At 35.0% G+C, this 14,842-nt stretch overlaps 2 protein-coding genes and 1 long non-coding RNA gene across 11 annotated transcripts; 2 read left to right on the top strand and 1 right to left on the bottom strand.

Annotated features, from left to right (window-relative positions):
- Positions 1–1,889: 1,889 nt before the first annotated feature.
- On the top strand, positions 1,890–7,652 carry LOC111460827 (U-box domain-containing protein 3-like). 3 transcript variants are annotated; one of them, XM_023104148.1, is made up of 6 exons: positions 1,890–2,373; positions 2,799–2,900; positions 4,338–4,618; positions 4,713–4,829; positions 4,940–6,754; positions 7,181–7,652. In XM_023104148.1, exons 2-6 carry the CDS (start codon positions 2,849–2,851, stop codon positions 7,244–7,246), a joined length of 2,331 nt encoding a protein of 776 aa, XP_022959916.1. In that variant the 5' UTR covers positions 1,890–2,373; positions 2,799–2,848; the 3' UTR covers positions 7,247–7,652. The 3 variants fall into 3 exon arrangements, with proteins under 3 accessions (XP_022959916.1, XP_022959917.1, XP_022959915.1); XM_023104147.1 differs by lacking the exons at positions 1,890–2,373; positions 2,799–2,900 and adding exons at positions 3,162–3,198; positions 3,379–3,456; XM_023104149.1 differs by lacking the exon at positions 2,799–2,900 and having other exon boundaries at positions 1,892–2,373.
- LOC111460828 (GPN-loop GTPase 3-like) lies at positions 7,649–13,277 on the bottom strand. Of its 7 annotated transcripts, none has more exons than XM_023104156.1 (10): positions 13,039–13,275; positions 11,980–12,172; positions 11,480–11,588; positions 11,315–11,396; positions 10,939–11,024; positions 9,246–9,349; positions 9,023–9,153; positions 8,841–8,934; positions 8,526–8,581; positions 7,649–7,973 (listed from the first exon to the last, which is right to left on the bottom strand). In XM_023104156.1, exons 2-10 carry the CDS (start codon positions 12,022–12,024, stop codon positions 7,877–7,879), a joined length of 804 nt encoding a protein of 267 aa, XP_022959924.1. In that variant the 5' UTR covers positions 12,025–12,172; positions 13,039–13,275; the 3' UTR covers positions 7,649–7,876. The 7 variants fall into 7 exon arrangements, with proteins under 7 accessions (XP_022959924.1, XP_022959925.1, XP_022959918.1 ...); XM_023104157.1 differs by having other exon boundaries at positions 7,847–8,152; positions 13,039–13,277; XM_023104150.1 differs by lacking the exon at positions 7,649–7,973 and having other exon boundaries at positions 8,353–8,581; positions 13,039–13,277.
- Positions 11,035–11,674, top strand: LOC111460830. The gene is made up of 2 exons (XR_002713469.1): positions 11,035–11,398; positions 11,492–11,674. It is a non-coding gene; the product is annotated as an uncharacterized LOC111460830 (long non-coding RNA).
- Positions 13,278–14,842: the final 1,565 nt, after the last annotated feature.

Raw genomic sequence — 14,842 nt, 5'->3', positions numbered from 1 at the left:
TTAAAAATGGAGATTTTCCCTCCACCCATGTCTTACATTTATTATTCCTTACCCTTTAAATGCTAATATTTTCATTTTTATTTTTAAAATGTTTTTTTTTGTCTCTAATTTTATCTATTTTCTGAAAATAGTAATTATATAAACTATGTTAAATTAATAAAAATATATTCTATTTTATATCTTAAAAATATTATTTCTAAAAAAAATTTATATATAGTTGGAAAAAAATTAATTTGAAAACAAATTATCTATTTGGATATTAAAATTTATTGTATTCAAGCTGTATTTTTATAGTTTTGATAAAAAAAAATTAAAAAATTAGAAGATCTGGAAATATTAACGATATTTTTTAATTTTTTTAAAAAAAATTAAAGATATTAATATAATTTTTTTTAGTTAAAAGGGTAATTAAGTGTCGGTCTCCATCAAAAACTCAAAAATAACCCTTTGAGTTAAGAGAGAGAATCGAATTATTTTACACTTTGTTTCGTTTATTTTGCAATCTGATCTGAGTTCTTTTCAAGATTTGGCTCGAACTAATCTCTAATTTTGTAGTTATTGAATTATTCCACTTTGTTTCGTTTATTTTGTAATCTGATATGAGTTCTTTTCAAGGTTTGACTCGAACGAATCTTTATTTACAGTAAAATTTTTGTGAATCCTCTTCTTCGAATTATTTAGTGTGAATTGCGTTTATCCATTGTATACTTTAGGTAAAAGAAGGGTCAAAGTGTGAATCATACCAAAGTTAAAGTTAAGTGAGTAAGAGCATTTTCTTGCTGGATGATTTTAGGATAATCTAACTGCTTTCTTGCTTGATGATCATAAAAAATCATTGCTTGATCGTACGAGAAAAGTACAAAAATAGGAGCCGTTAACTGTGAGTTCGACCCACCCCAAATGAGATGGAGAGTCCACTTTTCTTCCTTAGCTAAATAAGGTTAGGGATGGTGAAGACTTCCCCGTCTCCACACCCCTCCCATTGGACTCTACACATCTTTTACTGCCTCATACATACCGTCGTTTTCACATCAATGTACATCACAATCTATCCATAGATTTTTGTTTTAATAATTAAACAAATATAATCCTCTGAAAATTTGGTGACAATATGGTTCTTAACCAATTGAATTATGCTTAAATTAGTTATTATATATATATATATGTTTAGCTCAATTTTAATTATACCACACATATTTCCTATTTTTTAGAGGTGTACATGGCTCGGGTTGGAGTTTTTTTTTACCAACCCAAAAGTTCGGGTTGGTTGGATTGGTGACCAACCCAACCCGAAACATTTTACAACTCAACCCTCTATTTTTGGGTTAAGTTCGGGTTGAGTTTTTCGGGTTAGGTTCGGGTTGGATTGTCAAATTTTTTTTTAAAGTTTTATTTATCTACCCTTTATAATTATTCGGATACAATCTTACATTTTGTTTACAAACAAACACAAATTAATCTATAATTATTGACAAACAAAAAAACAACTAAATATAGACATTTTTTTAGATTCGAGTAACAAAAAATACATAGATCATAAAATTAAATAAACAATTAAAAAAAAACTTTCTTGAACTGACCTCAGAAACACTCTAACAAACCCATTAATACAGAGGAATTCTTAATACATTTTATATATTTTATTTGGCTCGGGTCAACTCAAAGGTTTTGTCCATGAACCCGAAACTGAACTAATTTAGTTCGGGTTCAAAAAAATGAACCCAACCCTACCCAAAATGCTAATCCAACCCAACTCTTATAGTTTGAGTTGGGTTGGTACGGGTTGTCGAGTTGAATGTACACCCCTACTATTTTCTTACCAAAATTTTGGGGAAAAAAATTTATTAAAAAAAATCCCACACATAATGACACAATAAAGAAAGAGATAAATAAAAGCCTTAGAAGAGGGGTATAATGGTAAATTCACAAGACGATCCACGTTTGTGCAGGGCGGAGTGAGGGAATCCATATCTATTGGAAGCCATGACTTCCCATTATCCATTAAAAGAACTCAAAATTAGTTCTTCTCTCGTTTACCCTTTGATCCAATCATTGTCCTTAAGAAATTCACATTTCTTCGTGGGGATTTCTCGATTCCCCATTTTTCAATCTTCCATTCCCTTTCAGTTTCTTCCATACCCTTTTTTCACCATTACAAAACAACAAACCTCTGCAACGGAGATACCCACTTGCAGCAATTCGCCATTTCTCCCATTTTCCCCCTTTCATTCCACCTCTGTTTCGCTCGCTTCGAGACGATATTGCAAAACGGTGCGCGGAGTTTCTCGTCGTTTAGTTTCTGTGGAGGATTTTTGTGAAATGGTTTTCCTCTTCGATCCGGTTGTGCCGTGATTCGCCTCTTTCAAGTCGCAGGTAATAATGTTAATCTTGTTCATCAATGTGCGTATGGCTCCGAATGATGAGTTTTGATTTTTTTTTTTAAGAAATTGTTGTGAAATTTTGTTCGTCTTCTCTCGTGGTTGCGATGTGGGTTTTGCGGTGTTTCCTGGATTTGGAAATCTTCTGTTTATCGAGTGAAGGAATACAGAACTGTGTTACAATGGAATCGGTTTAACTAAGTGTCAATGGTTAGATTGGATTAGGGTTCTTGGTGAGTGAGTTCTTAAGCTGGCTGCTAATTCATAGGGATTTATGTGAGAAATGAATGTGGTGATATCTTTAACAGGCTTGGCCTTGTTTGGTCTTCCTTCTTATTATTTTATCTTGTGTTAGAACTCTAATGTGTATAGTTTTGAAGAATGAGGCAAATTAATACTGTTCTTCTAATCATTTGCTAGGCATAGAGACTTGAAGCCTCAGTGGCGTAAGCCTCTTATGGTACGAAACAATGCAAGTGTCGAGGCCAAGAGTTAGAGCCTTGCGTGAAGGCGAGTCTCAAGGTTTAGCCTCAATAATTGTTTAAAACATTGAAGAATGAGGCAAATTAATACTATTGTTTTAATCATTTTCTAGGCATAGAGACTTGAAGCCTTAGTGCATTTTTGTAGAGGTGTAAGCCTCTTATGGTGCAAAACAATGCAAGTCTCGAGGCCAAGAGTTAGAGCCTTGCGTGAAGGCGAGTCTCAAGGTTTAGCCTCAATAGCTGTTTAAAACATTGAAGAATGAGGCAAATTAATACTATTGTTCTAATCATTTTCTAGGCATAGAGACTTGAAGCCTTAGTGCATTTTCATAGAGGTGTAAGCCTCTTATGGTGCAAAACGATGCAAGTCTCGAGGCCAAGAATTAGAGCCTTGCGTGAAGGCGAGTCTCAAGGTTTAGCCTCAATAGCTGTTTAAAACATTGAAGAATGAGGCAAATTAATACTATTGTTCTAATCATTTACTAGGCATAGAGACTTAGTGCATTTTCGTAGAGGTGTAAGCCTCTTATGGTGCAAAACGATGCAAGTCTCGAGGCCAAAAGTTAGAGCCTTGCGTGAAGGCGAGTCTCAAGGTGATAGTTAAATTTTACTACTTCTAGGAGTCCTTGTTTCTACTGCTGAAATGCTTTCTTTAGAATGTCTATTCTCTAAGTTTAAGGATGCTAGCAGGATCTTCTTTTAGAATGATCCTTTGAAGGGATGACATTAGTTGAATTTCCCAGATCCTTTATCCTTCCTAGATGGTGGAAAAATACTGGACGTGTTCTTGCAAGTGTGATGGAATCTCTATCTTTGAACACAAGAAACCTTAAGTTCTTTGGACAAGTTCTATGTTTGCCTGGTTGGTAGAGTAGATTACTTGATGGTTCTGGACGATTCTTAAATCTGTTCTTAATGTTATCTTCTTCTTCTTCTTCCCTATAAAACGTTTCTGTTTAACACTTGTATTATTTTGTGATCGATTGTATTCACCTCATGGGTGGACTTGAGTTCTGAAATCTCTGTTTTGATGTAGATGAATATTGCCCCAAGCCCACCGCTAGCAGACATTGTCCTCTTCAGGTTTCCCCTTAAGGTTTTTAAAATGTGGATTGTGAGATCCCATATCGGTTGCTGTGGGCAGACATTGTCCTCTTCGGGTTTCCCCTTAAGGTTTTTAAAATGTGGATTGTGAGATCCCATATCGGTTGCGGTGGAGAACAAAGCATTCTTTATAAGGGTGTGGAATCCTCTCCCTAGCACACGCATTTTAAAAAACCTTGAGGGGAAGCCCAAAAAGGAAAGCCCAAAGAGGACAATATTTGTTAGCAGGGACTTGAACGGTTACAATTATCTTCTTTAACGTTAATGTAAATCAATATCTTGTCTTCGTGAGGACCTTATATTCATACTAGTTTTAGCCCATATATTGTGTTTGCCTGTTGCTAATGTTGTCATATATCCTTGAAATCAGGACAAATGGGAACAGCCTCTGTACAATGTCTAATTAACAGTATTTCCAGATTCATTCATCTTGTTTCATGCCATACTACAAAGTCTTTGCCTCTTCCTAAGAACTGCAAGAATCTTGCTGTTGTCTTGAAACATCTGAAACTCGTGCTTGATGATGTCATTAGTCTCAAACTATCCTCCGATGAGTTACTTTATAGAGAATGTGAGTCTCTGGATATCGCTGTTAATGACGCTCGGGAGTTCATTGAAAACTGGTGTCCTAAGATGAGCAAAATTTGCAGCGTAAGTTACCTCAAGAATCAGCTCGCTTATATTCCAAATTCAATTCTTCTATCATCCAAACTTTAGTAATTTCTCCTGTTTTGCATCGTCTTAGGCTTTGAAATGTGATCCGCTGCTTATAAAGATTCAAAGCTCTTTACAAGAGATTTGTGAGATTGTATGGAAGTTGTCGGAATCAGTATCATGTAGCTCAAGTCTAAATGCTGTTCAGGTATGTATAAATTTGGAAACATTTATGAAATCTAAGGAGTTCTCTTGATTCTGATACATCTTGTCTGGTTATTTGACACAAATAACATTGACATCTAATGAACTGTCCAGAAATGTCTTGAAGGTCTTCAATCATTGAAGCAGGAAAGGATATCTGAATCTATAGAAGAGGCTTTAATTAGTCAAAGGAGTGGCATTGGTCCGAACTCCGAAGATCTTCTAAAAATTATCGAAGTTCTTCATTTGATGTCGAATCAAGAACTTCTGAAGGAGACTATAGCAGTCGAAAAGGAGAGAATTGATGCTGAACAAAACAATGCGAAAGAGGAACTATATCGGATCAACGAAATTATGGATCTAATTATCCGTATACGAGATTGGATGATTAGAAAGGACTATTTTCATGGGATAAATGGAGTATCAGTTCCTTCATACTTCCGCTGTCCATTGTCGTTGGAACTGATGCTTGATCCAGTAATTGTGGCGTCTGGCCAAACTTATGACAGGTCCTCTATTCAAAAGTGGATAGATAGTGGGCTGAACATCTGCCCCAACACTCATCAGACGCTCACGCATACAAATCTCATTCCCAATTACACAGTTAAAGCCATGATTTTGAGTTGGTGCGATGAAAACAAACTGAATATTTCTAGTTTATCATCGTTGGTTCAATTGTCTCGGCAGGATTCAAATCGAAGTGATAGCTCTCGATCATCTCCTGAAGTTGAAAAGGGTTCTAACAAGCGAAATGGGGACGTTTTTACTAGTTTAATTGGGGGAAAATCTAATGAAGGCCAGAGAAACGAAACCGAAAAGTTTGACCACCCTTCCCCTCAGCAGTCATATATCTACAGCAGGAGTGTATCAGCCTCCAGTGCCTTCTCTAGCATTGATTATGTTCCCTCGGCCCTTAATGAGGTGTTGAAGATATCAACTAAACACGAAATCACATCAGAACATCCTACTGCATCTCATAATGAAGCATCGTGGTTGAATTCATCATTAGAAGGTGGACAATTACAGGCTTGTAAAACAGAGACAGGCATGGTGGAGAATGGAAACTGTAATAGTACAACAGGTAACTTAGTTCCAGTCGAACCTGAATCCGATAACTCGTCGGGGGATTTGCATATCAAGAAATTAGTTGCAGACCTTCAGAGCCAAAAGGATGAAGTTAAAATGAAAGCTGCAGAAGAATTAAGGCTTCTTGCCAAGGATAACGTAGAGAACCGTGTTATAATAGGCCAATGTGGGGCTATAGGCCCCTTACTTTCACTGTTATATTCCGATGGAAAGCAGATACAAGAGCATGCAGTGACAGCTCTCTTAAACCTGTCAATTAATGAAAATAATAAAGTCATGATTGCACAAGGAGGAGCTATAGAACCACTTATTCATGTCTTGAAGACAGGAACATCTACTGCTAAAGAAAATTCTGCAGCAACTTTATTCAGTCTCTCTGTATTGGAAGAATACAAGGCCAAAATCGGTCAGTCTGGTGCAGTTAAAGCCTTGGTCAATCTCTTAGGTGAGGGTACACTGAGGGGTAAGAAAGATGCAGCCACTGCTTTGTTCAACTTATCAATTTTTCATGAAAATAAGGCTCGTATAGTTCAAGCAGGAGCAGTTAAGTACCTTGTTGGGCTACTAGCCACTACTACGGGTATGGTTGATAAGGCTGCTGCACTTCTTGCTAATTTGTCGACAATTTCGGAGGGACGATTGGCAATTGCTCGGGAAGGGGGTATACCCTTGTTGGTAGAAATTGTTGAATGTGGATCTACGAGAGGAAAGGAAAATGCTGCATCTATTCTGTTGCAACTATGCCTTCATAGTCCCAAGTTTTGTACCCTGGTTCTCCAAGAAGGAGCCGTTCCACCTCTCGTCGCCCTATCTCAGTCTGGCACACCTAGAGCAAAAGAAAAGGTATCTATTTTACCCTCCTTTTCAATGGGAGATGTCTGTAATTCTCCTTGGGATTCCCCTTTTTTTGTAATTTCATGCTATGAATCCACGGCCTTTTGTTTTTCGCGTCATGAATCATATTAGGATTAAGCTAACCAATAACATTTGTTTTTCCGAAGAAAAAGTCCGAACGAATAACTACGAAAAATCTTTAGACGCAAACACCCCTTCTCACTCTGAGGGCTTGACTTTTGTCTGCCCAGTTTTTTTGTTTGGCTGGCTTGTCAAGTATCCTTTGTATTCTTTTACATTTTATCTCAATGACAGTTCGGTTGATCTAGAACTATACAAGAAACTTGATTCCGTTGTACTTTACGTCGTTCGTACAAGAACGATGCAAGGGAAGAGTGGAAAAGGAGGAGAATAACACTTTTCCTCATATTGCAGGCACAACAGCTACTCAGCCATTTTCGGAATCAAAGAGATGGAAGCACAGGGAAAGCAAAATCATAGGAAGATAACTTTCTCAATTTCATCAACTATTGAAGGGTATGATCTTCATCAGTTTCTTCACTATTGTGTAAAAGAGAAATAAAATTCTTTAGTTATGAATTATATCTTTGGCAGCTGTGTGCATCTGGGTTTTGTTTTCTCTCCCTAAAATTCCAAGTGAGGAATGGTTTGTAAATGTAGAATCTAAGCTGGCTTCTCCATGTCTTTCTTTGTTTTGATTCTTTTTGGTGGAATCTAGACATGTAGGGTTCTAGATTCTGTTTTGCTTTGAGCTTGGCCAGAACATAGCCTGGACAGTTCCACTGCCGTGGTTTTAGTGGTTCTGTTGTGAGTATTGTACATATAATGTAGATATATTGTGGACTCTCCCACTTAAATTTGTAATAGCACTCTTTATTCATATGAACCATCATCTCTACCTTTCTTATTAACTTAGAAACAGCCTTATCATCAACACAAAGATTTTGACGTATCCATAGATCCTGTATATATATAGTTGAAACTCAAAAAGATTCGAACTCTGATTTGATTCGTTGTCTGATTTGATCTTGGTGAAGTTCATACAAAGTATCAAAGAGACCCCAAAAAGAACATCCTATCTTAAGAGTTCAATGGAAAAGGAAATGGAATTTAATCATCATCCTCTGGATCATTATCCTTAATCTTCACATCTGCATCTTCACCGTATTGAATGCAGATATCTATTTGAGCCAACACGTATCTTATACTGTTCAAACAAACGATATCATATCAGGCTTGGCCTTCAAAGACAAGTCAATGCAACAGTAAATCCAATTCAAATGAACTGCAACATCTCAAAGCCGAAGTATAAAGCCAGGAGAAAAAGAATAAGAGCTACTTGTCGTGTCGTTATATTTCCGATCATTTATCCCGAGGACTATGGAACTGGTAATTTAGAAAGAAAAAAAGAAAATTTCTAAACCCCATGCTCGTGTCGATACGAGAACCTTAAACTTTCAATTTCATTCTATCAAACCCCAAATTTGAATAACAAGATCGTTCAAGAATTAACCAATAAATTGCACAAACTTCAACTATTGAAACACCCACAACAAGTCATAAATGCACAAACTCAACTGTGAAAATACACAAACTTTGTAAACAAAAAACCAATAGTAGCAGAAAAATTCTTAATTCCAACTAGAAAATATCCAAAATGATCGTATTACACAAAATAATCTTGTCAAACCAAACCAAACAAAAAAAATCCAAGAAACAGAAGTACATGGGGAGGTGAGTGCACAGAAAAAAAGAGTACCTGCTTTCTTTCCTCAAATCAAGTGGCACAAAACTCACCATGTTATATTCGTCCACCTAAAATAACAAATGGATGTAAATAAATACAAAACCAACATTCTCATTCATTGCAAATTGCAAAAGAACATAACTGGGAATATATAAATTAACGTGCATAAAAACTAAAAGTATTTTCAATGATCTTTCCAAACATTATGATAAAATATCACCTTCCATTCTAAGAGAATAATGATTGTTATGTTTAGACTGCAAACAAAAATTCTCAACCATGCACCGGAAACTTGAGTAATGTATGAAAAAACTGTAAGCTGCTCACCAGTTCAATAAGAGCTTTATTTAGCTTTGAAAATTGTGGAGCCATACGTTGATTCAACTCTGACAACAAAACTAGAGGCTCCGGATTTAAGAAGCTAGAGTTTAAGTCAAGAATTTAGAACAATGAAGGAAAATTTGACTGGAATAGTTAGCTCAGGAGCAGATGGTGAAGACGATACATACTCTTCAATATCCTTTTTGTTGGTCACAAGATCCATTTTGGAGAGGATGTTAATATGTGGCAATTCAAGTTGAACCATTGCTGAAAGAGATGCCATACAACCACTAATAAACTTTGTGATGTCTGTCATGAACTGATACATAGACCAATTGTCACTATACGAGTAAAGAACAGAGCAAGGCATTACTGGGGTGATAGAAAGTTATGAACTTAGAATTTACAGACCTGAGAATCAAGCAAATACACAGCACAGACATTGAAATTTTTTCGCCTTAAATGCTCCACAAAGTTCTTAAGAACAGGAACATGGGAAAAGAGCTCTATCTGACCTACATGGTAGCCAAAAGTGATAAATATTCAACACCCAATTGTAGCATGAAAATCAACTATGTTTAACGTCGTAGTATCTTGAGGAGGTAAGATCTGTTCTAGAATAAGATGACTGATACTCAGATTTATTAGGTGTAGTATAAGATCAAGTTAGGTTTTTGTATTTTCAATTTTTAATCCCAATGTAGTCAATATATGCTACACATACAAGCACACTTCTACTTCAGTGACAAGGAAATGCTCCCAAAGAAAACTCTTTTACGGTTAGTATTTGTAATAGTTCAAGCCCACCGTAAGCAGATATTGTCTGTTTTTTTTTTTTTTTTTTTTTTTTTTTTTTTTTTTTTTTTTTTTTTTTTTTTTTTTTTTTTTNAATTTTTTTTTTTTTTTTTTTTTTTTTTTTTTTTTTTTTTTTTTTTTTTTGATAAGAGACAATTTTATTGATGATTGAAATTTACAAAAGGGATGTATAATCCATGGTGTTTACAAAAGACCTTCCCAATTTGCAATGAGGGCGGTATACCTATAGCAAGTACAAATATTGGACAGTTTACACAAAGATACAGTTTGGTAAACAACATTGTCGAAAAGTTTTGTGTAGGTCTGTGTCTTTTCGGTAAATATTCTCTGATTTCTTTCTTTCCACATATTCTAAAAGAAAGCCATGATGAAGTTTTTCTATAATAGGGCTTTTGCATTCTTGAAAGGGTGGAACGTTAAGGCCATATCCAAAAATTCATTTACCTCCCTAGGAAATGTGAGATGTCATCCGAATATATTGAGAATCGTTGTCCAGAAATTCTGAGTGTATGTGCATTGCATAAACAAGTGACCTTGTGATTCATTTTCTTTCTTGCATAATGGACACCAATTTGGTGAAAGTGTGATGCCTTGTGATTTTTTTTCTTTCTTTTTTTTTTTTTTTTTTTGGAGATTTTCAATGACTTTTTGAGGAAGAACTTCACCTCTTAGGCTGATGTCCTTTCCATACTATCTTTACTAGCGTGAGATTTATTACTTCCACTTTTCATACCACCTTTGCTATCCTTTCCTAACTGTCTGCCTCACGATTTTAAAACGTGTCTACTCGAGAGAGGTTTCCACACCTTTATAAGGAACGTTTTGTTCTCCTCTCCATCTCACAATCACAATCCACCCCCTTGTTGCCCAACGTACTCGCTGGTACACTGCCCGATTTCTCTTACCTCTTTACTTAGATGGCCCTTTTTTGTTCAATGATTTTCTAAAGAACCTAGGAAGTCATTCTCATTTATAGCTATAATTACATCATACTAAACAGTAAAGCAAAAGTATGAAACCCAAAATAACCTCCTGAGCAAAAAAAAAAAAAAAAAAAAAAAAAAAAACTGATACATCTTAACAAAGACTTGAAAAAACAGAACTTTGACAGAAAAGTAAAAGGAAGAAACTAGATGAGACCAAAATATAAAAGTTGAAACTTAAAGTAGTAAGAGTATTAATCATAGTATTTAAGTATATCTATCCTCATACAAATTGCAACAGTATGATGTCCATCTGTCTGATTAAACAATACACAAACACAAGCACACAAGAGAACGATGCAAACCTGGGCAGTCAAATACTAAATAGTCATCATCCATGTAGTTATCCAATTCTTCTGTCAACCAATCATCCAGATTTTCTTCAAGATGTCTAATAAAAGATTAAGGTAATTCACAAGGTCTTAAAGAACACACACATGGACATACACACTCTATAAATCTTTGCCCACAACTTCAGAAATAAAAGGAACTGTTCATTCATTAAATGAACCGAAGTTTTTTTNTTTTTTTTTTTTTTTTTTTTTTTTTTTCTTGGGTGGGTGGATGGATGGATGATGACTGATGGATAAATACACAATACACAAAAACATGTTTTTTGAATTTACAGTGACTGAATCCCACAACTTCAAGGAGGAAAAGGGCATAATCACTTAAGGATACTCCATGCAGTATAGAAGGCCACCATTAGGACCAAGTCCAAGCTCCTCCATAACATCATCCAATGAAACGAGCTCCCTAATATCTGTAAGCATGCAATACAAATCACTCAAGTTTAGTGTGTTAGTCATTTGAACTCATAAGATCGGCAAAGTAATGTACGCCTACCCATGGCTACAGGATAGTCAAAACGTTCGGCAGCAGGGTCAAGATTCACAACATGCATAGTTCGGCCAACTGTCTCGCAGTGTTGGTGCAAGCTAGAGCAGTAAGTTGACTGATTCAAGTAAAAACTTCGATGAAGTTAATTAAAATCAATCGGCATTTTAGACCAAAATGGTTCATAGATGGAATCAAACAATGGAAAGGAAATAGCTGCTATTTTCTGGAATACATAGCCACATTTTCATAAAGAAACAACTACTGATTAATAATCAGACAAGAACGAATTATGATTCTGGATTCATTTAAGAGCATATTAACAAAAAAATACTCCAAATACAGCAAACTTTAGTAGTTTGATGCGATGACTATCCATAATGCTTGAAACGTATATTCAAAAGCTACGCCATGTCCATTGAAATGTTAGATGCTAATTTTTAGTTATCACACAGTGGAATACAAATAAGAAAAGGTAAGAACAGCTGAATAGAGCACTTATCCATCACCTTGCCACTGCCGGCAGGACCAATAACTAGTTGTGCATATCCCATGGTAGCTTACAAGTTGTCTCACAAGTTTAAAGCAGACAAAGACAGCAGATGATCCGCAATGATGCAATAACTGCAGCAACAATATATGCAGAACACCAAACACCCACCGAGAATAGCAAATTCAACAAGTCAGAGAAGCCCATAAACACTGTAAGAGAGAAGCACAATTGGTAAAAGTAAAAATTAAAAGATCACGTACTGCATATAGGGGGGGAAATCAAAAAAAGAAAAATCTCAGCTTATGTTCTTGTAAAAAACAGGCTACTGTTACAGATATAAAAGAGGGAAAAAGAAGAGAAGAAACACAAGAATTGAAAAAAATTCTATAAAACAAGAGAATCCAGACAGAGCTAACCAATTGTTCAAGAACAAATTGCCAAAAGTTCGTCAATGGAAAAGAAATCATTCAGCTAAGGTAGATCTCACAAACACGATGAGAAACAAGATACATATACCAAAAGGAACCAACAACGAAATACCAAGCAAGGATAACTAAGACATAAGAGATGGCCAAAACCTCAAGGAAATCAACAAAAAAGCAACACTACCCCAAAGGAAAACTTACACCCAAAATTCCCAGACAAGAACTATCCTTCTCGTTTGAAATTCTGTAATTAAAGCAAGGTTCAAAACCGTCTTTAAATGCAAAATCCTATTAATGGAAACCAAGATTGCGTAGAAAGAAGATTTGATGACAATATCAGCCGGCGATAAGAAGAAAAAAAAAATCAAGCCGCCAGAGAAACACATTGTTCTTCGATCAAATCGAGCCAACCGAAGCATTCGCATGAAATTACAGAAAAAAGATAAACTGAGTTCATTTCCTATTTCATAAAACGGTACGAAGACTAAAACCCTTCCAACTCCGACTTCAAGAACACGAGCCATAACGGGGAGACAAAGTCAGAGAGCAATGATATGAATATTCAACCACCAAAAACATAGAAAACAAAAGGGAGAGCAAAAAGAATCACCGATTTTCAGGGAAGAGTAAATGAGTAGATGAAAGCTTACCGACAAAACAGCAGAGGATTAAAACCCTTGAACATTGGGGTATTGAAGGGCGATCATGAGGTCGGATTAGTGAGAAAAAACTGGTAAAATGCAGAGAAGAAGAAAGGGCGGGAGATGATGAAGAAGATGAGGAAGACGGCGAAATAAAAAGAGAGTGGCGATTCAACTTCAACGGGAAATTAATGAATTAGAGAGTAACGTATGAACGGACACCAAAACAAGAACGAAAAAACAAAATAAATAAATAGAAAATGTCCCGTTTTAATCTTATAAACTGTTTCATTTTCCATTTTTATTAAATCTTTTTTTTTTTTTTAAGTTCCGTTTTTGTGTTTTTTTCTTTTCTTTTTGTTATTTATCTCAAAAATACTTTAAATTGTTTAATTTTTCAATAATATTCTTAAAATTTTCAACCATAAAAATAAAATAAAAATTGAAAAATATTTTAACTAAAATACGTTTAAAAAATACTCATAAAATTTTAAAGTCATTATTTAAACTCTTAATTTATACATAAAAAAATATTTTTAAAAAAATAATTACCGTCGTCCATAGACACCTCATAAATTATCTGAACTTTGTCCGTTTAAGATTATTTTTTAATTTTTTAAAAAAATTTAAAGGTATTTGTAAAAAATTTTAAAATTTTAATGGCATTTTCAAAGCTTCTAAAAAAAATTAATTTGGAGAGTTAAAAGCTATTTTTGAAACTATTTTAAAAATTTAAAGGTATTTTTTAAATATTAGCAGTTTCTATCCAAAAATAATGGACATTATTGAGAATTGTGAAAGTTGGATATTTTTTAAGATAAAGTTCAATGTTTAATATAATTTTATTAATTTAACGTAATAAAATTTGAATTAAATAAAAAGATGAGACCATGAATTGTGAGGTTAATTTTTTTAGCTTTCGAAATAATAATTTCAGCATAACTATAGAACACGACCCTAATCGAAATGCATAAGTTGGTGTAAAATAACTTCTTAAAATTTAAAAGTGTGCAATAGTTTTAATTTTTATAATATATATAAGTTTATGTTTAATAAGTTTCTAATATACTTTAATATATGTATAGCCTATTCTAGAAACAAAAATGATTCCCTCTCGATCCCACACATGAAAAAAAAAATGTCAAAAATCATAAAAACGCTAACTATTGATCTAGCTCTTGCAAGAATGAAGAATCAACTCTCAGTTCCAAATCATAAGAACGCTAACTCTCGATTTAGCCCTCAATCATAAGAACGCTAGCTCTCGATTTAGCCCTCAATCATAAGAACGCTAGCTCTCGATCTAGTCCTCAATCATAAGAACGTTAGCTCTCGATCTAGCCCTCAATCATAAGAACACTAGCTCTCGATCTAGCCCTCAATCATAAGAACGCTAGCTCTCGATCTAGCCCTCAATCATAAGAACGCTAGCTCTCGATCTAGCCCTCGAGTGTAAGATTGACAGACACATTATACAACGCCTTCAATAAATTCTCCAAGACGCCAACCCGTCTATCTTCGCATTTCCGATTTCGAATGAACAAAAAGAAACCTTTCAGTAGTTATGCGTGGAAATGGCTTTTCCAAGGCAACGAGGACAGCCACTTATGGGAAGGTTACAGCTCTAGTCCCATATTCTTTTGAAAGGCTCATTAGGAGATCTCCATAACCACTTACAAAATCATGCTTGGCTTTCTTTATTCAAGGCAATGATCGTATCAGACTTATTCACAAAGGCTCAGGGGTGCATGCCAAAACTGGAAGAAAATAAGGCTGACTAAACCAAGTCGATTCAATATGAACGAACTACAAT

The sequence above is a fragment of the Cucurbita moschata genome, unplaced genomic scaffold, assembly GCF_002738365.1.
Source record: "Cucurbita moschata cultivar Rifu unplaced genomic scaffold, Cmos_1.0 Cmo_Scf00024, whole genome shotgun sequence".
In the NCBI taxonomy this organism is placed as follows: domain Eukaryota; kingdom Viridiplantae; phylum Streptophyta; class Magnoliopsida; order Cucurbitales; family Cucurbitaceae; genus Cucurbita; species Cucurbita moschata.
The sequence above is the reverse complement of the archived record's forward strand: the minus strand, read 5'-3'. Positions and strand labels throughout refer to the sequence as shown.

What these genes read in the sequence shown, in the direction of transcription:
- LOC111460827 (XM_023104148.1), top strand. Translation starts at nt 2,849, where the DNA reads ATGCAAGTGTCGAGGCCAAGAGTTAGAGCCTTGCGTGAAGGCGAGTCT. An exon ending in AGATGAGCAAAATTTGCAGC is followed by an intron (nt 4,619 to 4,712) that starts GTAAGTTACCTC and finishes GCATCGTCTTAG; the next exon opens with GCTTTGAAATGTGATCCGCT. An exon ending in CACCTAGAGCAAAAGAAAAG is followed by an intron (nt 6,755 to 7,180) that starts GTATCTATTTTA and finishes CTCATATTGCAG; the next exon opens with GCACAACAGCTACTCAGCCA.
- LOC111460828 (XM_023104150.1), bottom strand. Translation starts at nt 12,024, where the DNA reads ATGGGATATGCACAACTAGTTATTGGTCCTGCCGGCAGTGGCAAG. An exon ending in GGCCTTCTATACTGCATGGA is followed by an intron (nt 11,025 to 11,314) that starts GTATCCTTAAGT and finishes ATCTTTTATTAG; the next exon opens with ACATCTTGAAGAAAATCTGG. An exon ending in AACAAAAAGGATATTGAAGA is followed by an intron (nt 8,935 to 9,022) that starts GTATGTATCGTC and finishes CTTAAACTCTAG; the next exon opens with CTTCTTAAATCCGGAGCCTC.